The sequence below is a fragment of the Colossoma macropomum genome, unplaced genomic scaffold (genome assembly GCF_904425465.1).
Source record: "Colossoma macropomum unplaced genomic scaffold, Colossoma_macropomum, whole genome shotgun sequence".
In the NCBI taxonomy this organism is placed as follows: Eukaryota; Metazoa; Chordata; class Actinopteri; order Characiformes; family Serrasalmidae; genus Colossoma; species Colossoma macropomum.
The window spans coordinates 45,821,913-45,847,935 of NW_023494792.1; the positions used below are offsets into that span (position 1 = coordinate 45,821,913).

At 38.3% G+C, this 26,023-nt stretch overlaps 1 protein-coding gene across 2 annotated transcripts in view; it reads left to right on the forward strand.

Annotated features, from left to right (window-relative positions):
* Nucleotides 1-26,023, forward strand: part of LOC118812377 (copine-8) — a 180,591-nt gene that overhangs the window by 108,706 nt on the left and 45,862 nt on the right. Inside the window, exons 9-14 of one of the 2 annotated variants that reach the window (XM_036577347.1) lie at nt 176-280; nt 9,076-9,117; nt 11,655-11,747; nt 13,838-13,913; nt 16,383-16,436; nt 16,707-16,768. In XM_036577347.1, coding sequence (XP_036433240.1) covers nt 176-280; nt 9,076-9,117; nt 11,655-11,747; nt 13,838-13,913; nt 16,383-16,436; nt 16,707-16,768 — 432 coding nt within the window. The remainder of the gene's footprint in view (nt 1-175; nt 281-9,075; nt 9,118-11,654; nt 11,748-13,837; nt 13,914-16,382; nt 16,437-16,706; nt 16,769-26,023) is intronic. The other variant, XM_036577348.1, reaches the window with a different exon arrangement.

Below are 26,023 nucleotides of genomic sequence, written 5' to 3' on the forward strand. Positions count from 1 at the left end.
GGCCCAACCTGGGGCTTCTTCTGCCCTAGCTGAGGCATTGTCCAGCCTGGGGCTTCATCTGCAGGGCTACAGCTGGGTACTACAGAAAAGACTAACCCTTGGACATTTTATTTGTTAATGCACAAAAGTGTATGTCATTTTGTTTGACTGAGATTTTTATGCTTGTGTCTGACAGATTCACCATTTGCCATAAGACAGAAGTGGTCAAGAACACACTGAACCCTGTATGGCAGGCCTTCAAGATCCCCGTAAGAGCCTTGTGTAATGGAGACTATGACAGGTACACCCTCAGCCAGCACCTCACGCCTCCATGTGTTAGGAATCAGTTCTGAATGCTATAATGGTGTAGGTAGGCTTACATGATCCCTATGATGTATTGCAGCATGCACTAACACTTTGTGTGCACACTGTACACTCACTATCCACGTTCTTAGATACTTTGTATGTCCACCTTCCTGTTGGATAGTTAGAGACTGTAGCCCATATGTTGATGCACATTTTTTAGCCCTCCTTTAGCTCTGTTTCTGAGCTGCTCTTAACTGGTTGTTTTGGATGGTGGGCCCAAAAACTAGCACCACTCACACTATCATGTCAGTATCACGGAGGTGCTGAGAATGGTCCACCACCCAAATAATAGCATCATATCAGTACTCATGGTCAGAAACTGACCAGTGATGAATGGGGTAAAGTGTGACTAATATGTTGTGCAGTCTACAGCTACTGGCTGTAATTGTACACCTATGTACTGCCCTACAAAGGCAAAGAACAGTAACTACAGCAATAGTGAAATTGAGGAAAACAGCTTCAAAAGTTGTTGTCCAGCCAAATATATTGTAGGTATAGTGTAAGTGATACTGTATGCTTATAAAAGTCAAAAACATTTTCATCTACATTCACTATGTGCCCAAAAGTCTGGAGATACCTGCTCATCAATAATTCTTCTGAAATAATGGGTATTAATTGGAGGTTTGTCTATTTAGTCGCATTCAGCCTGAAGAGTATAAGTGAGGTCAGGTACTGATATTGGACAATCTGTTCTGGACCAACTCATACCAAAAGCATTGGATGGTCCTCCATAACTCCAGAGAATGCAGTTCCATTGGTCTGCAGCCCAGTGCTCGGGGGCTAAATACTCTACTGAGTAAATACTCTACTGCAGCTGCTCCAGAGCATCCCATTCTATTGCAAGTGCTTTTCTATGAAGCTTATACAAGCTGTGTGAACATGTGTGTGAGCAATGTGTGTACCTTTATCTAGCTGAATTTGCTAATTATATGGGGTGTCTGGGACACCATTGGACAAATAGTGCACCTATGACATATTTGGCTGGACAACAACTGGACTACAAAGATGATTTTTCACAGCTTCACTTTTGATATAGTTTCTGCATTTTCTAAGACAATATAGTGGACTTTTAATTAGGAAGACCTTACAAAGTGGCCAGTGAGTGGGGGTTTCTAGTATAGTCAATGCTCTATACCATAACAAAGAATGTGAAGATAACAGAAACGTGCTAGTACTGGAATGTCACTGTGTGACTGAAAGATGTCTCTGAGGTGTTGGATTACAGTCTAGCTGTTCTGTATCAACCGCTTGATGATTTGTAGGGGAACAAAGAAGGGAAGACAAATGAGGAGAGAGAGAAATGGACCTGGGGTTTCATGTGTGTGCTTCCATCTCTGGCAGTCGAAAGCTTCTGCTTGCTCTGTATTGATAAGACGCAAAGCCTGAGCGAAGTGTTGATTAGTGCTTTCCTACTCTCACTCCTGCTTTATCTGTGATTGAATGTATTTGTGGGGGGGCCTCTGTGAGTCTGTCTCTGGAGATAAGAACCTGTAATAGACTGGAAGGGGGGATGCTCCTATAGAGAAATGCTGAGTGTCCTGCTGAGCCTTAGAGCTAGTATGTGGCAACAGGCTGAAGGCAGTTGCTAGTGCACATTGTTAGTAAAGCTCCTACTGATTTTTGACACGGGTGATTCATTCTACACATTCATTCTTTGTTCTGCAGCTGCCAGCAGTTAATGACTTACCGTTACTGTGGGCTAATCAGCATAATCTTGTCCAGTTCAGAAGTCTGAAATAGCTTTTCATTCAATGAAACATTTAATCTTCCGCTGTTCTGCATTGTAGTTGGAAATGCAGCAGAAAAGCCTATTATTTAGCAAATACTATGAATTGTGTAGTAACCACTATGAACTGAATATGTAGAGTAGGTTATAATGAGGGTGAGGAAGTCTTAAATGTTTAAGTTGTGGGTTTAATTGAATTTTGGCCCATGTACATTTACATAAGCTTCATTCAGCAGATATTTTTTTTATTGAGAGTAAATAACAGAAATGATTTGTTTCACACTTATTTCTACAGTTATGCTACACACATTTCCATGGTTACTGTACACCCATTTCCATAGTTACGCTACACACATTTCCATTGTTACTGTACACCCATTTCCATGGTTATGCTAAACCTATTTCCATGGTTACTGTACACCCATTTCCATGGTTATGCTACACCTATTTCCATGGTTACTGTACACCCATTTCCATGGTTATACTACATTCATTTCAATGGTTACTGTACACCCATTTCAATAGTTACACTACACCCATTTCTATAGTTATGCTACGCCCTTTCCAAGGTTATACTACACCCATTTCCATGCCTACATTACACTCATTTCCATAGTTACTCTATACCACTTAACAAAGCTATGCTACAGCCATTTCGAAAATTATGCCACACCCATTTTCATGGTCACATTACGTCCATTTCCATGATTACGATGCACTTACGCTATACCCAGTTCCTAGCTACACTACATCTATTTCAATAATTATGCTACACCTATTTTCATGGTAACGCCTTACTGATTTCCATGGCTATGCTACATTTATAGTCATGATCACACTACATCAATTTCCATAATTACACTACACTCATTCTTATATTCTACACCCATTTCCCCTATTTCCATTGTTATGCTCTACTTATTTCTATGGTTACGTTTCACCCATTTCCGTAGTTATACTACACTCATTTCCATGTACTACACCTATGTCCATATTTGTGCTGCACTCATTTCCTTGGTTATGCTACTCCCATTTCTATGGTTACGATTCATCCATTTCTTTTTTTTATTGTATTTTTTCCAGGAGAGACATTCGAAAGCAAGCAATGACAGCATACAATTCCATGCATGTGTTAATTTCCAATTATATATATCCTTTCATACACCTTGTGATCTATATCTCTCCATCTTTTTTATTCTTTAAAAAACCTTTTTTTCCCTTCTTTTTGACATTCTGTAAAAGTAAACAAATAACTATATACATTAAAACCTGAGGAGATGCTTTGGGATAAAAAATAAAGGGGTGAGGTAAGAAGAAAGGGGAGGGGGAAAAAAAAAGGGAGGGAGTACTCACTCACATTGTATCTCTACAAACTCTGGTCTTACAGACTTTATATAATTAACCAATTTTAACCAGAATTTTACAAATTTTGTCATCTCCAGTCTAATAGAAAAAGTCATTTTTTCCATTAGATATATTTCATTGACCAGGTTTATCCAGTCATCCAGTGTAGGGGGATCAGGAGACAGCCACTTCCTTGTTATAACTTTTTTACTTGCAAATAATAGAATATTCCATAAATATTTGTCCAGTCTTGCCACATCAAAACCCAGTACCCCTAGAAAAAGTGTATCAAATTTACAGGGAAATTCTAAACTAAATATATATTTTCAGTACTTTGTGCAACTCTGTCCAAAAATGTCTTAATATTGAGCAATCCCAAAATACATGCCAGTGACCGGCTTCCCGCTCCCCACACATCCTCCAGCATCCCTGATTTTCCACAGGTTTTTGCTTTGGGGTAATAAAAAATCGAGTAACACACTTCCACCCAAATTCTCTCCAAACATGTGAATTAGTACATTTCCACTGAAGTTCACATATCTTAATCCATATTTCACTTGAAATGGTAATACTGCTCTCTTTTTCCCATTTTTGCTTTACATACTCTGTCGAACTTCCTTCCTTTACTGTTAAGCCTTTATACATTTTGGATATGATTCCTTTGTGAGCCTCAGACTGATAAACTTTGATAAACAAATTTATGTCGTAATTGAAGATAATGGTAAAAGTCATGATTTTCAGGGTTATGTGTTTCTTTTAGAGACTGAAAATCTCTCAATCTGCCTCTTTCCATAATATTGCAGTACGCTGTTGTACCCTTTGTCAGCCAAATTTTGAACCTACTATCCAGCTTATTTGGTATGAACTCAGAATCATAGGTGCACCATCTAATTACTTTCAACATTTCACTTAAATTGTATTCTTTTACTACTTTAGTCCAAATTTTTAATTGGGTTTTTATCCAAAGATTCTCTATGATGTCTACTTTTTTAACTAAATCACTATTTCCTATTGCCTGAATAGGGGGGTTCTTTATCAATGATGATTCTATTCATCTTGCTTGGTAAGCAGGGTTGCATGCGAGAATTAAGGGTCTTGTCTGGTAAACCCATGCCTCCTCTGTCCTTTGGAAGCTGCAAAGTCTGAAATCTTATTCTTGGCTTCCGTCCCTGCCATATATACCTTGAAATGATTTTATCCCATTCTGAATGGAGGGATTTTGATGGGGAGTGCTTGAAATAGAAAAAGGAGATGTAGAAGCACATTCATTTTTATGGATTCAACCCTTGAGTTGAGGCTAAGAAAAGGAATCAAGCTCCATCTTTGAATATCAGTTTTAATCTTAGCAATAAGGGGTCCAAAATTAATCTCTGACAATTTAGAAAGGTCTTTGAGTAGATTAACTCCTAAATATTTTAATGAATTGTAATCCCACCTAAAATTATATTTTTGTCTAAAATATTTTGGGGGATTATAATTAAATGTCAAAACTTGAGTTTTCTGAACATTTAACTTGTATCCTGAGAATACACTGTAAAGTTCTATCACTTTCATTAACTCAGTGAATGAACCAGAGGGCTCACTCAAAAACAATAAGACATCGTCTGCATATAGCGCCAGTTTGTGTTCATCACCCTTTATGCTAATACCTTTTATCAAGGTGTCTTGTTGTATCCATTGAGCCAGAGGCTCTATGTACAAAGCAAAAAGAGGAAGACAGAGGGCAACCTTGTCTTGTTCCACGTTTCAAAATAATAGTATCGGACAAATTACCATTTATTTTTATTCGTGCAGCTGGTCTATTATACAGTGCTTGGATACTTTGGATAACTTCTTCATGAAACCCAAACCTATTTAAGACTCTATATAGATACTTCCAACTCGAGTTGAAAGCTTTTTCTGCATCCAGACTTATCAGAGAGGCTTCCAGATTGTGCTGTTTTATATAATTAACAATATGCAAGGTACGTCTTATATTATCATGTGTTTGTCTATGTTGAATAAACCCTGTTTGGTCATAACTCATAATCTGGGGGAGAATTTTCTCAAGTCGTTTGGCTACAACACTTGCATATAATTTATAGTCTACGTTAAGAACTGAAATTGGTCAATATGATCCGCATTCGAGTACATCTTTTTCTTCCTTAGGGATAACAGTAATAATTGCCTCACTCCATGATGGGGGCATTTTCCCTTGAGTCAATGCATAATTGCAAGCTGAAAGAAGATTTGGTAATAACTCCGCCCGAAAAACCCTATACCATTCAGCTGTAAATCCATCCATACCAGGAGATTTATTTGACCTAAGGCATGAAATAACTGCATTTAGCTCCTCTGCTGTTATCTTAGCTTTTAAATCTCTGTTTTGTTCTTCTGTTAGAGTAGGTAGTTGGCAAGAGTTAAGGGATGTGTCAATCTTTTCCCCATCCTTGGAATGTGGTTGTGTATATAGTTTTTCATAGTATTTTTTCAAGGTGGTTTGAATAGTATTTTTTAAAGGGGTCTCTTATTTCATATATGGTATTGTCTGCCCAGTGTTTCTGTAATTTGTTTGCTAAAGGTTTTGCTGATTTTGGTCCTGATTCATAATATTTCTGTCTAGTAAATACTACCTTTTTTTCTATTTCTTGAGTGTATAATATATTTATTTCATTTCTAATTTTAAGAATTTCTGACATGATATTTGGGTCTTGTTTTTCTTTATGTTTAATCTCTAAATCTTTTAATTCAACATTCAATTCTACTAGTTTCAATTGCTGTATCTTCTTTTTAGAGGTGCAGTAACTAATGCCTCTAATAACTGCCTTTAAAGCATCCCATAACATCTCAGGTTTAACTTCACCATTATCATTTTCTTCTAGAAATACTTTTATTTCTTGTTTCATTTGCTCTTTGAACTGGGGACTGTTGAGAATACTTGCGTTTATTCTCCATGTTCTATTTCTAGGGCTGTTATTAAGCAGCATAGATGATGAAATCTGTGCATGATCAGAGAGGTCAATATTACCTATATCACATCGTAGTATTTTGTGTCTGTCTCTTTTATAAATAAAAAAGTTATCAATTCTTGAATACACCGAGTGGGGGAATGAATAATGAGTGTAGTCACGCCCAGTTGGATAACAGTCCCTCCAAAGATCCACTATTCCCATTTCCTCCGTTAACATTTTTATTTTTTTGTGCAGTAGTGTTATTCTTTGGGATGTGTTTGTCAAATCTAATTTCGGATTGAGATGAATATTCCAGTCTCCTCCACATATCAAAATACCTGATGCATCAGCCATTAGTCCAAACATTTTCTGGTAAAACTTAAGGTTGCTACCCGGGGGAGCATATACATTCAATAATGTTAATTCAGCACCCTCTATTCTTCCAGAAAGTAAAATGAACCTCCTTTTCTTGTCTTTAATTTCTGTAAATTGTTCGAAGGGGATATGGTGAGATATTAATATAGCCACACCCCTCCTGTGATCAGATTTATATGAGGAAAAAGAGATTTTTGAAAATCCCATTCATTTTATTTTCTCATGTTCAGAAGCACTCAAGTGGGTTTCCTGCAAATGACTTCCAATGTTGAGGTTCGTTTTAAAAGAACCTTCTGAGGGTTTGGTGCAGGACAGCGCTCGTAAGGGGAAAACCCCTCGTCGTTAGAGAGAGGACCCTTGAGGAGAACAGTACAACTTTACCGTTCAACTATCCGGTTTTACCGCAAAAAGAGAAAATCCCGACATTTGTACTGTCAAGTGAAAAAAACAACACACAGGAGTATATCTCGAAATGTTTATGTATATAAGAAAACAGCAGCGACTACCAAACTCAGTCACTCACGCACTGGTGACCTCTGTCTGAAACTCTGCAGTTTCTCTTTGTATTGGGGAAGTGGGTCTTCCTCCGATTGGTTGTGTAGTCTACCTTTCCCTCGGCCACTCCGTTTCTCAATGACTTGCCAGAAAGACATGCTTTCAATATCATCCTTCAGTGCACGGGGTTATTCTACCAGCTTTGCTTGAAATCCTCGCTTGATCATATCCTTTGTGGCCTCCGTTGCACTTTGGTATAGCCGAGACCCATCCTCGTAGAAGACTCGCAGTTGAGCTGGGAAGGGCGTTCGAAACTTTATTTTCCTGACTTTCAGCACTTTCTTCGCCTCGGCATATTCCATGCGTTTCTTGAGGATTTCAGAGGGGTAGTCATGGTCAACCTAGATTCTTCTGTTGTTGTAGAAAATTTCTTTCTTTTGCCAGGCTCTCCGAAGTACATCTTCCTTCTTTCGATAACTCAGAAATCAAGGTTTCATTTCACCATTAGAGGGTTTTGGTGCAAGGGCTCTGTGTGTCCATTCGATATGAAGCTCTGTGTTGTCTGGAAGGTCAAGTTGGTTTTTCAGGAGGGTCTCCAAGAAACTCACCATGCAGCCTCCTTCTACATCTTCAGGGATGCCATAGATTCTAATGTTGCCCCTGCGCGAGCGCCCTTCTTGGTCAATCAGTTTTGCTTCAAGAGTAGCTTGCTGTTTTAGCACCCGTTTCAATACAGTTTCTACAGTGCACATTCTTTGTTCAGTTTCCTCAATAAGTCCTTCTGCCTCATCCAGTCTCCTGTTCGTCTTGGTTAGCTCCTGTTTAATATCAGCGAGCTGTTGATTGTTGTTGCGTCTAAAGTCTCTAATTTCATCCAGTATTTTCTCAAGGCTGGCGTTTGACCCATCGGCGCCATGTTGCTCAAGTTCTGGAGAACTGCTTCAGCTAGTTTGTCACATCGTTGTTTCGATATTCTGGGTCGAATACACAATATTCCTGCTTCTGGTGACAACCCCCTTATTCATAGTTCAAAGGTCACTCTTTCCATGTTGATATTCGATGTCTTTAGGGTTGTATTTTCAAATTGTCGGGGAGCCCTCGAGTTACACAACCGTTCTCAAGCCCATAGCGAACCGGAAGCCACGATTCATCCATTTCCATAGTTATGCTGCACCCATTTCCATGACTGTGCTTGAGACTCAGCTCTGTGAGACTTCTTTTTTTAGTACAGTAAAACTCTTTGCAAATCTCATATTTCCTTTCTCTGGGCCTGTTTCCTGCCTGGTGCTCTGTAATAGGTCCAGTAGGGCTTGCTTTGTATCAGTGAGGTTTAACCCATCCAAAGGAAATCCAGCACTATTGTGCACTTTAAAATCTCTAGCTTTTTAAGCAGCGCTGTGTAGCACTTAAAACCCTGCCACTCTCCATGGGCTCCAAGGAAACCAATTCACTGCTGACTTATTCACCTTGTAATACAACACTAATGACCAGCTTTTGTAGCAGAGCGGTCCATGATTCATTTCTCTCTCTCTCTCTCCCTCTCTCTCTCTCCCTCTCTCTCTCTCTCCTCTCTCTCTCTCACGCTCTCCCTCACTCTCATTCTCGTCATTCTTGTAAGCCTGGGCTTTTCCCTTTCCCCTGATTCTCTGCGGGATGAATTGTAAAATTGCTGTTAGAAAAATTGGGACAATCGAAGTAAAAATGCTCACTTGCCATTGAGAGAATGATACTTGATCTGGAGATGTATGATTGCAGTGAGATCGAAAGAAAAGGCTGAAAATGATTGAGATTACTGTACCATGGTCAGTCACAGTCAGTCCCCATCTCTCACTCTCTCTCTCTCTCTTTTTCTCTCCATAGAACAATCAAGATTGAAGTGTATGACTGGGACAGAGATGGCAGGTAAGGTTATGTGAGCATTCGATAAAGCACAATATACAACCCGCAACGTACTCATGTGCACATGCACATACAGCTCTGTACAGTGAGCCAAAGTTATTGTTGCGCTGTTAGCAGCATTCTTGCCATCGTCACAGAGGTTACAATGACCAAATAGTGGTGTTCAGAGACAACATCAGAAGGTGGTTTTACTCAGTTTAAGCTGGAAAATCACACTCTAGAGACTATCACAACTGAAGGATGCTAGTATGCATGTTTGTAACAGGTGTAGAGATGGTTAAATTCTTCATTTTCTTTCAATTCTTAAGTCTTTCAGTTCCTGTCCATCACTTTGAGCCATATCATTAGCATTTCAGCATATCAGCACAGTGGACACGACAAATTACCACTTAGATCAGTAATACTGTGTGTATAGGACAAACCATCTGCTTCATCTTCCATATATTCATATGCACAGACCAGATTGCAACTTTTTGTGTAGAATGTTTGATGTTTGGCACTATAAAATCTGCTCAGTGTTTATGTGTAGACTTGGCACTGTGGGTTCTAGCTGCTGTGGTCAATGGACTGGGATAGTTCTGGGTTCATCTCTGAAATCTCTTTTTGTTGGGTTTGGAGCTATGCAGGAACTGTTCTAGAGATGTGTACTTTGAACTGTGTTACAAGATTTTCAGCTAAGCATGGTGTTCAGAAGAATATAGCAGCTCAACTGACCTTTCCATGCATTCTTCAATGCATTTCAATGCATTCTTTCATAGTAACTGTTGCTAGGTTGGGCAAGCTTTATGCAGTGCTGACAAAAATCTAGTCTGGGCTGGGCTGGTCAAAATACAAAAAAGCAGCATTTTAAATTATATTTATTTTGTTTGCTTGTGAAAAGTCACAAGATTGACTGGGAGTAGTTTTTTGTTGTTTAGGCAAGCTAATGTTAGTGTGGTGGCAAATCTGTAGTTGTTTCCAGCCTAACTAGTTTCGATTAGCTACTACAGCATAGTCCAGCTTGATGACGTCTTTTAAACTAAAAATTTAATATTTTGTAAATGGGTTATATGGCAGAAATATAACATTTTCTCGATATATGATATGCATCACAATATTTTGTTTTTCTGAGCACCTGTAGTGCCATATTCAAACATACCTTCAATATCTATGAATATAATGATTTTTATTCAACATTTTACATAATGCACCGCACTAAATCTAATTAAATAGGCCTAATTGCCCTCTCTCAGCTTGTTCACTCTAACAACAGTTGCTACGAAAGGTCGCACTTATGGGCATGGATAGGTCAGTCGCAATTTGAATGTTATGCACATTTGAAACAGAGTCTTTCATATTGTACTTCTCACATCCACTGTCCTGACTACTTCCTTTCCCCTGCAATGTTACAAATACAAACCCAATTCCAAACAAGTTGGACAGTAGGTAAAATGCAAAGTAAAACAGAAAGCAGCAATTTGTAAATTCACTTTTACCTTTATTTAAATGAAAATAACTAGAATTAACAAGATATAAAAACAAGATATTTAATGTTTTAGCTTTTGAATTTCATTATTTTTATTAAAAATACGCCTACTCTGAAATTGATGCCTGCAGCACTTTCCAAAAAAGATGGGACAGGAGTAATTTTAGACTATAAACATTGTAAAATGTTCCAAAAAACATCTTAAACTGGTGATGCAATCATTTTGAGTATAAAAGGAGCATCCAGGAAAGGCTTAGTACTTTATGAGCAAGTATAGTGTGCTGTTGTCTGATGTGTCCACCTTTCAAATTGTTTTTGGAAATGTTCACCAGGCCAAAATAGAAAAGAGACAAAATTCAAACGGCGACATCTATCATGGTACATGAGTGTATTAATGCTAATCAAATTTACCTTGAACATGTGAAGGCACCATTGATGCTGAGGGGTGCATCTGCATTTTGGAGCAAAATATGCTGCCATCTAGACTATGTCTTTTTCAGGGACGTTGCTGCTTGTTTCAGCAAGACAGTACCAAGCCACATGCTGTTTGTGTTACAATTGCATGGCTTTGCAGTAAGAAAGTGCAGGTGTTAGACTGGCCTGTCTGCAATCCAGACCTGTCAATTGGTCTCCTCAGTTCACAAATGATTACTGAACATTTTTAAAAGGAAAGGTGATGTAACACACTGGTAAACATGCCCCTGTCTCATTTATTTGGAACATGTTGAAGGCATCAAATTTAAAATCGTGTACATACACAAAAAACAATAAAGCTAATTGGTTGAAACTTTAAACAGCTTGTCTTTTTACTGTTCTCAACGGAATACAAGTCAAACGGATTTGCAAATCACAGCTTTCTGTTTTTATTTGCATTTTACCTACTGTCCCAGCTTTTTTGGAATTGGGTTTTTACTTCACAGTAGTCTGTGTTGGCCTTTGTAGCAGACTGGCTAATTCTAGTCCTGGAACATCACCGCACACAGTGTTACTTTTTCCATCTGGTGTGTTTTTAACTGTGAATATACAGTATTTCGGGGGTCCAGGATCAAATTGATTAATGACTCTATTCATATAGCATTTTCACAGATGCCAAGGACACTTTACAGCAATTTAAAAGACGAGCAACAGTGGGCAGTGCTAAAAGATATCAGGAATATATCAGATCCAAGTAAGAGCATTTTCTATCAGAAACCAGCTTTAGTATGAGACGCTCAAGTAAACTCCATAGCTTGCATTTGATTTGGTTATGTTCAAATGATGGAATAAACTTTTGGCTGTTTTTTTTTATTATGATGGGCATGTACTGTGTTTTTTATGTGTGCCCAAGAACTTCTGTTAGCCTTTTGTTATATACAGTCAATTCCATAATTATTGGCACCCCTCAAGAAACTGGGCAAAAAAATCGTACAAAATAAACAATACATGTAATGACAGAATATATCAATAGAAATCATTCCTACAAGTATTGTTTTTTTTTATTTTAGGAATAGTGAATTAAAAAAAAAAAACATATGACACAAAATGATTGGCACCTCTAAATAATAGTTTATATAAAAACCAATGAAATTTGCATATTTGGGCAAAAAATCTTCCTTTTAATTGCTCCTTGCCTTGAGGAACTTCATTGTTGTCTGTGACCAATTCATGTTTCACTGGGCTATAAATATGAGGTTACACACATGTAAAATCTCTTTGTCATCCATCAGCATGGGTGAAACAAAAGAGATGTCTACTCAAATGAGACAGAAGATTGTGCACCTGCACAGATTAGAAAAAGATTTAAAAAATCAGTAGTCAGTTAAAACTAGTGTTAAGCACAATCAGGGCAATAATGTTTGAAAAGCATGGGACAGTTGAAAATTTGCCAGGAAAAGGACGCATTAGCATACTGCCCCCCCACGTATAGCGAGGCAAAGAGGAGCCCAAAGCTCACAGTTTCAGAACTGCACAGTTCAGCTGAATCTTGGGGTTTTCAAATGTCAAAATCCACTGTCAGACGCCTCCTTCATCACTAGAATCTGTTTGGAAGAATTCCACAAATAAAACCTTTCCGAAGAACAAGCCACAAAAATGCAACAGCTGAACTTTTTAAAATGTTATTGGAACTGCAGATGGGATTGTGTTATGGGGTCAGATGAGACAAAAATTGAACTTTTTGGTCATGCTCACCACTGTAACATTTGGTGGAAAAAAGGGCCTGCATTCAATACATACGTGAAACCCACTGTCAAATATGGTGGTGTATCACTAATGCTTTGGGGATGTTTTGCTACCAGTGGTCTAGGGGCTCTTTTGAAAATCAGTGTTATAATGAGTTCCACTTAACACTCTGATTTCAGATTTTAGCCCAAAATCTGTCTGCCTCTGCCGCTGAAACTTGGCTGTGGGTGGACCTCTCAGCAAGATAATGACCCCAAACATGCATCAAAATCCATACAGAAATGGTTACAGAAACTTTCCATATTTGAATTACTGAATTGAAAACCTGAAGTGTGTATTGAAGAGGGCAGTCAACAAGCAAAGACCCAAGAATTTCAAGGGGCTGGAAATGTTCTACATGGAGGAGTAGTCCAAGATCCCTTAACAAGTCTTCTCCAACCCTGTTAAGCATTACAGAAAACAGCTCAGTGCTGTCATTCTTGCATAAGGGGGCATCACCAAATATTAATAATGAAACCTATGCTTTAAAAAAAATGCTACTAAGTGTTACTAAAGAAAACATTTTTTGATTCCAAAACACAGCACAACACAAACAAACACAACACAACACAGCACAGCACAGCACAGCACAACACAACACAACACAACACAAAAAGCAGCTTACTTATTTGTTTAAGCGTTAAATGTCACTCATTGCAGATGTGGTTTATTATTATATTGATTTTAGCTCATTTTCATGGACGGTGCCAATAATTCTGAAGTTGACTGTAAAATCTAGTATGAATGTAATGTCTTACCTATTCTTGCATGAGAGAAAAAAAATCACTTCATGTGAGCTAAATTATAAGCTCTACTGTATCACATTCACTGCAAGACAAATAAACATTATTTGACCTCTGCTTCTTTTTGATTGGTTGGTTTGATTTTGCACTGATTTAAATGTAACCTAATCAGGTTGCTCTCCACAGTGACAAGCTATCATAGGATTATGATACCTGGCCCCACATATAAAACACTGTGGTCCACGATGGTGGGTATAGGATGATTATCAGATCATCTTTCTCTCCCTTTGTTTTCATACGTGTGTGTTGTTCACAGCCACGACTTCATTGGGGAGTTTAGCACGAGCTACAGAGAGCTGTCCAGAGGCCAGTCCCAGTTTAACGTCTATGAGGTGAGTGATCTGCTGGATTTTACTGTGATATATCATGTATCATGAAAATATCTTTAAGTTTGTTTCCTGTAGAGGATGTGTAAATTTACTTTCATTTTACAACAAAACATGTAATTTGACTTTAGGTATTTAAACTTTTGCATAAAACAGTATACAAAAGTGAAAAGTAAATAATTCATGTGTTTTAGTTATGTGTAGTGTGGTTATGTGCAAAGACAAATTAGCATATTTGTGGTTAGTTCCGTTTACACTGATGCCAATTTGGTTGGATGTTTTAATAAAGACAGTAAATTAAATGTGCAGCAATTTAACTGATTGGCAAGAGAAAATGGTCCTAGAAAATTTGCCTTTTTTGTACTTTGAAGGTCTAAAGATCTGAAAATATAATTAAGTGAAACTACTAGTATTCAAGTTCCAGTAATACTGGAGTAAAGTACAGATCTTCCAAACCAATGCTTAAGTAAATTACTAAGTACTTAATACATTACTTAAGTATAATTACTCAAATATCTCCCACCCCTGAGTGTATGTATAGTAGCACATATGCATCTGTGTGATGTGTTGATTAATTGTTAAATTTGGCAGAAAGGCGTTCCCTCTGAGTGAACGAGGCAGAATGTTTGCGATTAAGGAGGCGATATTAAAAGAAGACGAGCGTAGGGGTGGATTAATGATTCGAAGCATGTAGTGTTTTGCTAATTAGACTGAGTGACTGCATGCTGTCAGTTAAGAGAGAGGCGTCGCACACACACGATGATTTAACACCCTTCAGGTCTGAAACACAGTGTGTGTGTGTGTGTGTTGTGCTTGCAGTCATTATTGATTACCTAGTGAGGGTGTTTTAGTCTCTATGACCCAATAGCTGTCAGACATTCTCCCTCTCTCTTCTCTTTCTCTCTCTCTCTCTTTTTATCTATCTCACATTCTCTGCCTCTCTCTCTCTCTCCGTCTCTCTCCTGTGCCATCTCTCTCATTCTTTCTCTCTCTCTTTATCGCTCTGTATCTCTCATTCTCTCTCTCATGCATTCTTTCGATCTTTCTTTCTCCCTCTCTTTCTCTCTCTCTCTCTCTCTCTCTTTCTCTCTCTCTTTCTCTCTCTCTCTCTCTCTCTCTCTCTCTTTCTCTCTCTCTTTCTCTCTCTCTTTCTCCGACTGAGAAAATTACTCTGTCTCTCATGGTTTATTTGAAGTGATGACCACTCTAGCTGCAGCATTTATGGAACACTTCTCACTGGAGACTAACTGCCACCATCCACTTCACTACTGCACCTCTGAGTGTGTGTGTGTGTACATTTGTTTTTGTGCAGTTTTAGGACTAAAATGACTGGAAAAAAAAACAGTACTAATCTACAGGACCAACAAAAAGCTCTGTCACACACACACACACACACGTATATATATATATATATATATATATATATATATATATATATATATGTGTGTGTGTGTATGGATAGTATTTGTCCAGAATGTCCAGCCTTCTTTTTGGCAATTACATATATTATATTACATTACATTATATTACATAAAACCCACGTAAGATACAATTCTTTTTACTACTTTTAGAAACAGTGCTGTTCAAAGCTCAGGGACCACCCTTCACTTATTTCATTTTCAGTCAAAACAGCCATTAAGTACAAGTGATTCATTTTTAGAAGATATTTCTGAGGAAATTTGATATTTGATAATATGCATAAGGAAGAGGAGGGTCAAAAGAACATATGTTGAGAGACAGGAGAAAATACACTCTCGCTTCAAATCTGAAAAAATCAATGTTTCTGTCCATCCTTCCACTGCAATAATGAACGGTCGAAGCTTTTGACTTTTGCACTGTTAATATATTTATGTCAGAATATCGCTGCTGTCGGAAGAAAACCTCATATCTCTGTTTTTGTCGCTTTTCATTTTTTGACATAATTTGAAAATACCTGTTGACCTTTAAAATGTGTACATTTCATGATGAATGGACCAAAAGAAATTATCCAAAATGACTTGGAAAGAAAGTCTGGTTCCATTGAAGTAAACTAGGTTTTTTCCTTCATTTTTCCATCATTTTGGAGATACAAGGTTTTCTTCCGACAACAGCAATATATTCACACGGCTGCCCCTGAGGAAAAATGTTGGGTTTGTATATAAAAGTAAATATTCATACCTGTCTCCTTGCTTTTGTCACTTTTGTCACCATTTGCATGACAAACCATCAAATTTTAATAAACTCCCCAAAGTCAAGCTTGTCTGTTTTATCCACTGCCTCCATATATAGCATATAAACACACACACACACACACACACAGTATTTCTGACATGTTACATGAGCATTGAGCAAAGAAAATACAGAAAATTATATAATATACCTTACTGAGTCGTTTGTTAGTAGTTACTGAGTAATTAATGCTAATAAGAATTAATGTTTATAACTAAATGATAAGTACCTCAGAAACCAATGTAACCTCTCAGTCTCTCCCAACAGGTCATAAATCCCAAGAAGAAAGGCAAGAAGAAAAAATATCTCAATTCTGGAACGGTAAGTCCAGCATGTTTCTTGCCATATGTTAAGAATGTAGCAAGCTGCTGGAGAATGAGGCGCCCGCGGCTTTCTTCCAGCCAGGCCATTTAAAATCGTCTCTGTCAAATTAATGAAGCTCTAATTAGATTTCACACTAAATGTATGTCGTGTACTGTAAAATCCAATAAGGTGTTTATTACTTTGATGGTGGCAGCTTCTGCCAGGCTAGTGCAGGCAGCATGTTGTAGAACTGAACTCCAATCTTTCTTTTTGCATTCCTGTCTCCAGGTAACACTTCTGTCCTTCCTCGTGGATATTGAAGTCACCTTCTTGGACTACATTAAGGGAGGGTGAGTGACTGTTGCCTGTCTGACGTTTTTGCGTGCTTTGAAGAAGAGAGCTTTGTGCCCATTGTAGCTGGCTGCACTGTAAATTGTTACTGTCTTTTGCAACACTGGGGCCTTTAAGCTTTGACCACCATGGAAACCAAAGTCACTAAGCAACTACTTTAACATGACAGCGGGATGTCTTTCCTCACCTGATAATATTTTTTTACTCAGTGGGTCTGATGGGCCCACCGCATTATTGTTAAATCAATGCAGCCATAACAATTTGTGTAAAAAGACCAGATGTTTAAAAATATCACCAGTGGCCATCGTAGGGTTCTCCTTTAGCAGCTGTAGCCAGTCAGCAGCCTGTCCATGTTGTCCACCCTCACACACACACACATATACAAACACATACACACACAGACACACACACACTAACAACAGGCCATGTAGGAGGAGAACAGAGTGAAGGGACACAGCGCCTCCACATTTTTATTCCCCGCAGGTTCACCCCAACACCACGTGTAGGGGGTGAACAGTGTGAAGTCACTGAAAATGTGTTATTTTATATGTTCTTCACAGAAAATGAGCAAAGGCCAAGTAATCTGAGGTTGAAATAATAATAAATCACATCATTTTTTCTTTTAGTAAACTTCAAAATGGGTCCCACAGACCCCGAACACCACACAAGGGTTAATCAGTGTCTTTGGAAATTTTGCATTGAACTATTTTGAGGAAACACCTTATTGTCTAGTATTAATGAAGTTGTATTCAATACACAATGTGAAATGTGAAATTTATTCACTTCAATCAAATTTTTAACCAGCTACGTCAACTGGCTGTCTACTAGCCGTCAGTGCAGCTATTGTTGCTTAATGTCCCTTTTGATATTACAGAGTACTGCGATAGCCCTCTAACCAGATGCAGTGTTTTTATCGTATGGTGTTTACTACATCCTGACCAATCACAGTTCCTGATGAGTGTTTTTGTGGGTGTTTAAATGAATCACAGTATTCATATCGTCCAACAAAAGTAAATTATTTTGGTCAAAATAATGCAGATCGATCTTTAACCATGTCACATTACTGATACACCTCATTGTTTTTAATATGCTGTAAGTATAAAAAGCACAATATGTAGCAGTATAATTGCAGTGCCAGTGTTTTGTCTGTATTGTGCAGCCCTAGTGACTTCCAGACTTGGTTTTCTTCATAAGTAAGCTACCAAACATGAAGTTTCCCTGTAGCCCTGCCTCTTTCTGGGTCACCATACAGGACGACATATAAGCCTGTCTGTGACTTCATGACTTTATTGTGCAGTAACCTTTTCTGGGGATTTTTGTTTTCCAATATTATCATAGGCTTGTGAGATGTTTTGGAGCATAATATCATCTAATTGTGTCCCCTAGACATCACCGATTGATGACAGTATTGTAGGGGGGCGGCAGGTGGTGTGGTGGCATGCAAATGAGAATCACCTTTCCAAAAACATGAAAAATGAAATATTGGTGTATATGTACCATCTGCATGCCATCTGAGCACATTTTCTTGTGGCACAGGAGAAACATGGTGCAGATATTGACAGAGTTGCTGCTCCTACTTGTACTACAGAACTACATTTACATTTACATTAATGGCATTTAGCAGACGCTCTTATTCAGAGCAACTGACAGAAGTGCTTTGTCGTCTAGAACTAAGGAGCCTCTTAATCAATATTCATCTTTCTCCAAAGACCTGGTTCTTCACGACAGGTAATGTCCCTGCTTAAGCCTGCTTAAAATGGAGAAAAGAAGCTCAAGGGTGCATACAATGTACACGGAAAGGGTGAGAAAATTCCCCTCGAGACGACTGGGTCCATGACGTCCCCTGCTTCTAGGCTATGAGGAATATTAAAATAATAGCCCAGACAACAGGGAGTTTGACGCATTAGGAAGCAAAATTGCTTTACATTCATTGAAAGCTTTCCATTTGGAGAGGTTTTATATAGTGATGTCAAACACAGCATTAGCGTTCCACAGCATTGGGAGAGACGGAGGGAGAGCGGCAGGTTTTCTGAATGTCAGACAGGTCCTACTGAGAGACTGGAGCTGAATGAATACAACCAGTCAAGACTGAAATCTGTGGGTGGCCAAGTCCATTCATATCAGTGAGAGAGAGAGAGAGAGAGAGAGAGAGAGAGAGAGAGAGAGAGAGAGAGAACAATGAGAGTCAAAGAGAGACAGACGTAGAAAGAGAGTTAGGAAGAGAGAGAAGAGAGAGAGAGAGTGAGTTAGGGAGAAATGAGAGTAAGACAGAGAGACAGATGGAAAGATAGAGAGCAAAGAGAGAAACAGAGAGAAAGCAAGAGAGTGAAAGAGAAAAGAAGAGAGAACAAAGTGGGAAAAAGAAAGAGAAGGAGGCAGAGAGTGAGAGAAAGAGAGAGAGAGAGAGAAATAGGGAGAGTGAAAACAGTGAGAGTCAAAGAGAGAGAGACAGAAAGAATTAGGGAGAGAGAAGAGAGAGAGAGAAAGAGAGAGAGTGAAAGTTTGGGAGAAATAAGAGTGACAGAGAGACAGGTAGAAAGATAGAGAGCAATGAGAGAAATAGAGAGAGAGCAAGAGAGAGTGAAAGAGAAAAGAAGTGAGAAAAAAGTGGGAAAAGAGAGAAGGAGGCAGAGATTGAGAGGAAAGAAAGAGTGAGAGAGTAAGAGAGAGAAAATGAGAGAGAGAGAGAGGAGGCATAGAGTGAGAGAAAAGAAAGAGTAAGAAAGAGAAAGAGAGAGAGAAGGAGGCAGAGAGTGAGAGAAAAGAAAGAGCGAGAGAAGGACAGAGATTGGTGCTAATCCTGGCTCAGGTGTCTGTGTGGTCGTGTGAAAGTTCTCCTGGTCGTCTCTCACTCTCAGAAAGGCAGACAGGTTTCATCCATGCGTGCCGGACATCACGCCCACTCTGAGCGATGCTTCTTATTAGGAGGAGAGGCTGAGGTCGCTTCCTGCCTCTGACCCTGTCACCGGGCGGCCCTTTAATAAGAGTGTTCTCCTTTTAGTCTTATTCACTGCAGCAGAGGTCACTGAACTCTGACTGGACTCAACTACTCATGATCATCAGCCTGTCTCTCTCTCTCTCTCTCTCTCTCCCTCTCTCTCTCTCCCTCTCTGTCCCTATTTATCGCTCTATATATTTTTTCTCTGTTTTTCTTTTTCCCTTCTCCCTCCCTCTCTCCCTCTCTCTTTCTTATTTCTCTCCTCACTCTCCTCTCTTCCCCTCTCTCTTCTCTTTCTCTCTCTCTCCCCCACACTCTCTCTTTTCTTTCTCTCTCTCTTCTCTCTCATACTCATACAATCCCTCATTTTCTCCTTTCCTTCCTCTCTCAATGTCTTTCTCATCTTTGCTTTCTCTCTCACTCTGTCCTTCTTGCTATTCCTCTCTCTCTCACTCTTTTTCTCTCACTTGTCTCATTGTTTTTCTCTCACTATCTCTTTCACTCTCTCACTCCCTCCCTCTCTGTCTGTCTGTGTGTGTGTGTCTCTCTCTCATGAATGTTATTGCCATGGACTTTTTAGGCTGACCTTAGATTTTCCTGATAAATTCTGTAATTCTCTCAGTGTGGGTTTGGTGGTCAGTCACTAACAGCTCCATTTTGAGTGACGTGTGGTATTCACACTAATCTGCAGCAGTGCTGCTCAGCTATTTGATTATTGTATGCAACATAACTTCTACTGGACTTTTCTGACCCTTCAGAACAGAGGAATCTGTTTAAATGTCATCCTGCAGCCTGAATATTGATGGTTAGTGTATAAATTATCAGGGGAATTTCTACATGGATGTTTGTCCAGATTGACTCTGTTTGTTTTGATCTCTGTATTGTTTTGTGATAAGACTAAAAGTCATTTGGTCTGTGATATAGACGTCCATGTAGATGTATAATTGTTATAGCAATAAAAACCTGAACACCCAGCCGTCCTACGCTGAATGTTCTTCTGAATCAATTTGTATTGATCAGCTGCTTCAGTTCAGATTTTACTGTACTGTAATTTGCAGTGGCAGAGGACTTCATCTGTAAATATCACCCTTAAATCATCTGTTACTTCAGCTGAACTGGGCATTTTAACCATTAGATGTTGCAATTAAATTAGACATGTTTGTCATTTTTTACTATTATTATTTTTTACATCTCACAAAAAAATCAGAAGTGCAGACTCAAACCTGTAGTAACCCAGTAGCTGGCTTATTAAGCAATAAAGGCAATAATTAGAATGAATTAAGCTTTTACCAAGAGCACTTTTATTTTTGTATTATACATCATAATCTTTTACACATATTACATCGTTAGGTCCAGTATAATGCCCTTAGTGAGCCTCATCAAGCTCATTACTGAGTAGTATTAAGTAATCGTGAATATTTTTCCAGAGAATATTTATTTGTCTGTTATACGTCAATCTTTTGCACATAATTTATTGATATAAATACATCCAGCTAGTGCTCTGCTAAGTCAGGTGAGATTCTAACAGCTTAGGTATTGACTAAAAGCAATAATAATAATCACTGTTCATGCAGACCCCATGTTCAAATAAGGCCCATACACCAAAAGTGTATAATAAGGTCTATCCACGTTTTTTTTTATTGTTTCTGCATAATTGAATTGTTATAATGCAAATAAAGTCATTTTTTATGGTTTGATGTGAAATGCTTCATTCAACTTAGAGTCACAATTGTTAACAGTAGTGGTGATAGGAACCAGACGTCTGAGGCACTTAATGTCTCTAAAAGCTCCCTCACATAAAGTTATTACATAAACTGGTTATGAATGCACCACGTGATGCCTATAGTTTTAGAAGGTTTTGTCCCAGAATGTATTATTCAAATCCATTCATGACGAAGAGGAATATGCAGGGTGTTGTCTTTTGGGTAAAATAGTACCCAAAGAAAACTTATTTCTTTCAGATTTACGATCATTTTGCCAATATCAGCATTACATATAAAAACTCAGAAGGTTCACTGGTGGTTTTGGACAGTAAATAAGTTGGCTGTATTTGCGTTGTCAATGTTTTTTTTATATAGTGCTTTTTACGGCAGGCATTGTCGCAAAGCAGCTTTACAGAAAAAACTGGGTGCGAGCCCCCATGAGCAAACCAATAGTGACAGTGGCAAAGAAAAACTTCCAAAGAGCAAGAGGAAGAAACCTTGAGAGGAACGAAGGGTCAAAAGGGGAACCCATACTTCTCTGGTCAACACCAGAAAGCAAATAATAACAGAAGAGCTTTTAAAAATTATTATAAAGTATTAAAATTCAGAAAAGGGGAAAAGGAGCTGAAGCAATCTGGCACAGTGTCAGCAACAATGTTCAACAAAATCATTTTATTTTAGGCCTAGTCATTCTTTTTTTCCCCTCAATTATTTGTACACATTGTCTTAGTTCATTTTCCAACATAAAGTCACGTGCATTTGAAATCTGTTTGAGGAGCTTAAAAACTTGTGTGCAGGACAAAAATCTGGGTGGTCATCGAGTTGACCAGCAGTGGCATGCAGTCAGCAGGGTACTGACCTTATCAAGCCAATGGACCAATATATGCTTGCTGTCTGGGACCCAGACAAATGGCCACTCATGGTAGAAGGGAAGAAGGGGACAGTGAGGAGCAGATAATTCAAATAAAATGCACTAACCCTCGGTAGGTTAGCCTCACTGAGCTAATGGGCTAGCCGTGCAAACTTTGCAGTGCAAAAATATTATGTGAGTTAATTGCTTTGCCAGCTTTAACAAGCCAGCTAATGAAGTGATGAAGTTGTATTAGCAGTCATGCATGACAGTAGTTTGTAACTTAAAGCCCAGTAAATTTAATGTTATGATTTTGAAATTTGTAGTCTACTACTATAGTTTATGAAAAGCTTTGCCCGTCATTATTTTTGGGTTTGAAAAGGGAAATGCGTCATATTGCAATAATTTCTGGGCAAGTACTGCTGCTGAAGTCAACGTCGGTGTTCGCTCGATTCCGCACCCCTCCAAAGGCTCTTCTAACACCCTTCACTTGAGCTAATAAAGTAATGGAACAGCCCATAAGATGGCTCTGTAGTTTCCTTAGGGGAAGTGACAAGGGCGAGTGGATTTAACCCCTTAAATGACCAGGGCCTGCAGGCAGGCCCAAAGTTTTGTTACGCAGTTTTATCACCTAAGAATAGCTCAGTCAGTTTGCATTGAAGTCCCTGTAATTACTGAATAATAAGCTTTAGTATGTAATAAGCCTGTGATTAAAACCAAAAAGGGAGTTAAAACAAGGATTAAAATGAGGGGCCAAGAACGGAGGGTCCATTTGTCTACATTTATACCTAACTGGTGATTTATTATCAAGCTTTTAAAAGGAGCCAAAAAAAATATTGTCTGAAAAATGATGATGTATAATACACAAATTGAAGTACTCTTGAAAATGCTTATTAGCACCAGAAAGGTTCTTCTATTGTTACAAGCTTAACATCATAACTATAGAGGAAAACCTTTTGGTACTATGTAGAACCCCTCTCAAAAAGGTTCTTTATAGAACCCTAAACAACACATTCTCCATCAATCTGAAGAACCATGTCATAAATAACAAATAACCATTTAAGCATGCAAATAGTTCTTTGAGTGTCTTTACTAAAGAACCCTTGAAGAACCATTTTTTAAGAGTGTGGTTATTGCTTAATAAAGTAGTAATGGGCAGTTAATTACCTATAATAAGTTATTGGTTTGTTAAGGCTTAGTAAGAGTATTACACAAGCTTTATAATGTTCCCCTGTACTAAAGTGGTAATGACTCTAGACATCTAAGGGTTAAACTCTTCCTGCCTTACACAGTCGAAAGCTGTCGCTGAGGTTTGTTTAAACCACACAGGCACCAGAATCATATTTCATGACCTGCAGCATGACTGCATTTGTATTGCTTCTCAAGTGAATTCTCATCTTGTTTGTTTTCATCGTTGTTAATTAATGCCACGCTTGCTGTTCATCTCTTAATGCGCTCCTCCTGTTGTTGGGCGTCTTGTTAGCTTTGTTTATAAGCTCCTAAAATGTGGGTTATTTTTGTGTTGGTAATGGCTGTGTTTTTTATGCCTCTAGTCGTGTGAACAGACGAGGAAAGTTTGGCTGTGCTGTAAGAGCTTCAGATGGCTGTTGTTGAGGAACAGACGCATTATGTAATGGCACTGTTGCTCAGTGTCAGCTGTTTACGCAGGTTTTCTTTCCAGAAAAGAAGCTTCACCTGTTAAGACATTCTACCAGTAGAGTACCCTTTTTGGCCCACCATATTTTTTTTCACAGGATATTGTTGAATATTTCAAGTATTTGTATAATATTTTAAGGTCTACAAGTGCCTATATTTTACTGTTGACAATTTGGCGTATATTGAATAAACAATGGCCAGTTTGGGTTATAGCAAAATGTTAATTAAAAATCAAATAAAAGCATTCGTTCTCTGGCCCACGGATTTGTTGAGATTTTTTAAAATGGCCCTTTCATTGGTTGAGTTTGACACCCCTGATCTAAATGGTGCATATTTTCCATGTGTTCAGCTAAAATAAGGCAAAATCAGATCAAATTGTGGTGGCTTCCTTTAAGCCTACTACAGCCTAAGCCACTATGCTTACTGAAAGTGATTTGGTTTGGTTTTTGACTTATGTGATTTGTGATCTGTGTTTCCAAAATGTTATGTTCAGTGAAATTTAACAACAGAAATTTATTTTCCCATGTTGGGTGAAAAAAATAAAACATGAAATGTGGCCTGTGCAAAAGTAATGGCACATTTTCTATGGTATGCTTTGTTTTTTTCCAATATTTGAAACTTGAAAATTGTGCACTTAATGTGTAGGCAACATGTCATATTTAGGTTCCCTATAGAAGGTGTGTTAACTTTTCATGTAGAAAATCAACAAAACATGCCATGTAACTGGGATTGTTCAAACTTTTGCACACAATAATTTTGTTCATGTATTCTGTGAAGCTTTATAGTGGGACCAAGAAGGTACTCAAGTGGTGGAGTGTCTTTGTTAACGTTCTCCTGCTGAGTTACTGTCTCGGCCTACTTGTTAGTGCACTTTTGCTAAAGACACACTGTCTGTGCCTGTGTGTGCTAAGTGTTCTTGAATGCTGGTAAAAGTTTGGACTCTCGCCGTTACTTTCCCAAGCAGTTAGACCAACTCAGGATCAAAGAACGTGGCAAATTAAGAATTGATAGGTGAGGATTTGTGCAGCTGGTGCTGGAAAAGAGCCCCTGTTCTCTGTTCTTTTACGAACAGACTTTGACCAGAACCATATCTTTGCTCTCTGTGTTTTCCCTGCCTCGCTCTTCCCCCCCACCCCCTCTCTTCATCCCTCGCTCTTCTGTCTTCCTGACGCTCTGCTGTGCGGTGATTGACACTGTGTGTGAAGTGCTCCTCATTATCCGGATGGGCCGAGTGAGTGCTATTCAGCGGCGGTCCTCCAGAGAGCCAGCCATTGTGGGGAAGCACAATCCAATCAGTTAATTGTCATTAGGGAGCTCTCCGAGAGAACAAGTCCGCTGTGCTAAATTGCAGCATTGTGTGGGGTTGTATCTCGAAGCGCAGCGGTCCGCAGCTCTGTTTGAGCGTGTGTGTATGTGTGTGATATCTTTCTCACAGCCAGTAGCCATTCCTTTAGCCAGAAGCATGGTGCAGTTTTAAGGGACATTAGTTGCATTTGTCCACTGTGTGTTTACATATCCACCTATTCAGTTTTCAAATCTCAAACAGCACCTTGAAACCAGTTCATTTGTTTTGTTTCATTATTTCACACCTGTAGCTCATTAAAACAAGCAAACTAAACTAAATGTAAACTTTCATTACATAATAAAATAGTACTTCTATAAAGAAGAGGAAATAATTTATTATGACTTGAATTCAGTAAAGTTATGTGTTGTGTGTATGGTCATGTTTTGTAGAAAGAAAAACTATCCTTCACACTTTTGACTTGTTTTTGTCATTTTTCACCTCAAAACAAACCTTTCATTTTTTTCATATTTTACATATGCAATAATAACTTCTACAATGTGGATTTCAATACAAACTAGACATCAAAAGATTTTTGTTTTATAGCCTTAATATTTTTTTCTTATTTTTGTATAGTTTTGTATAGTTTTTTCTTATATTTGTAAAGGTTACAGTTTCAAAATGTCCTAATTTAATAATAATAATAATAATAATAATAATAAGAAGAAGAATGTGTTGTTGTTTATTGATAGCTTGTTCTGTTTTGTATATATTGCGTACATTCTTTTTTTCCTTTTTTATTTATGGTTTCTAGTGAAACTAAAT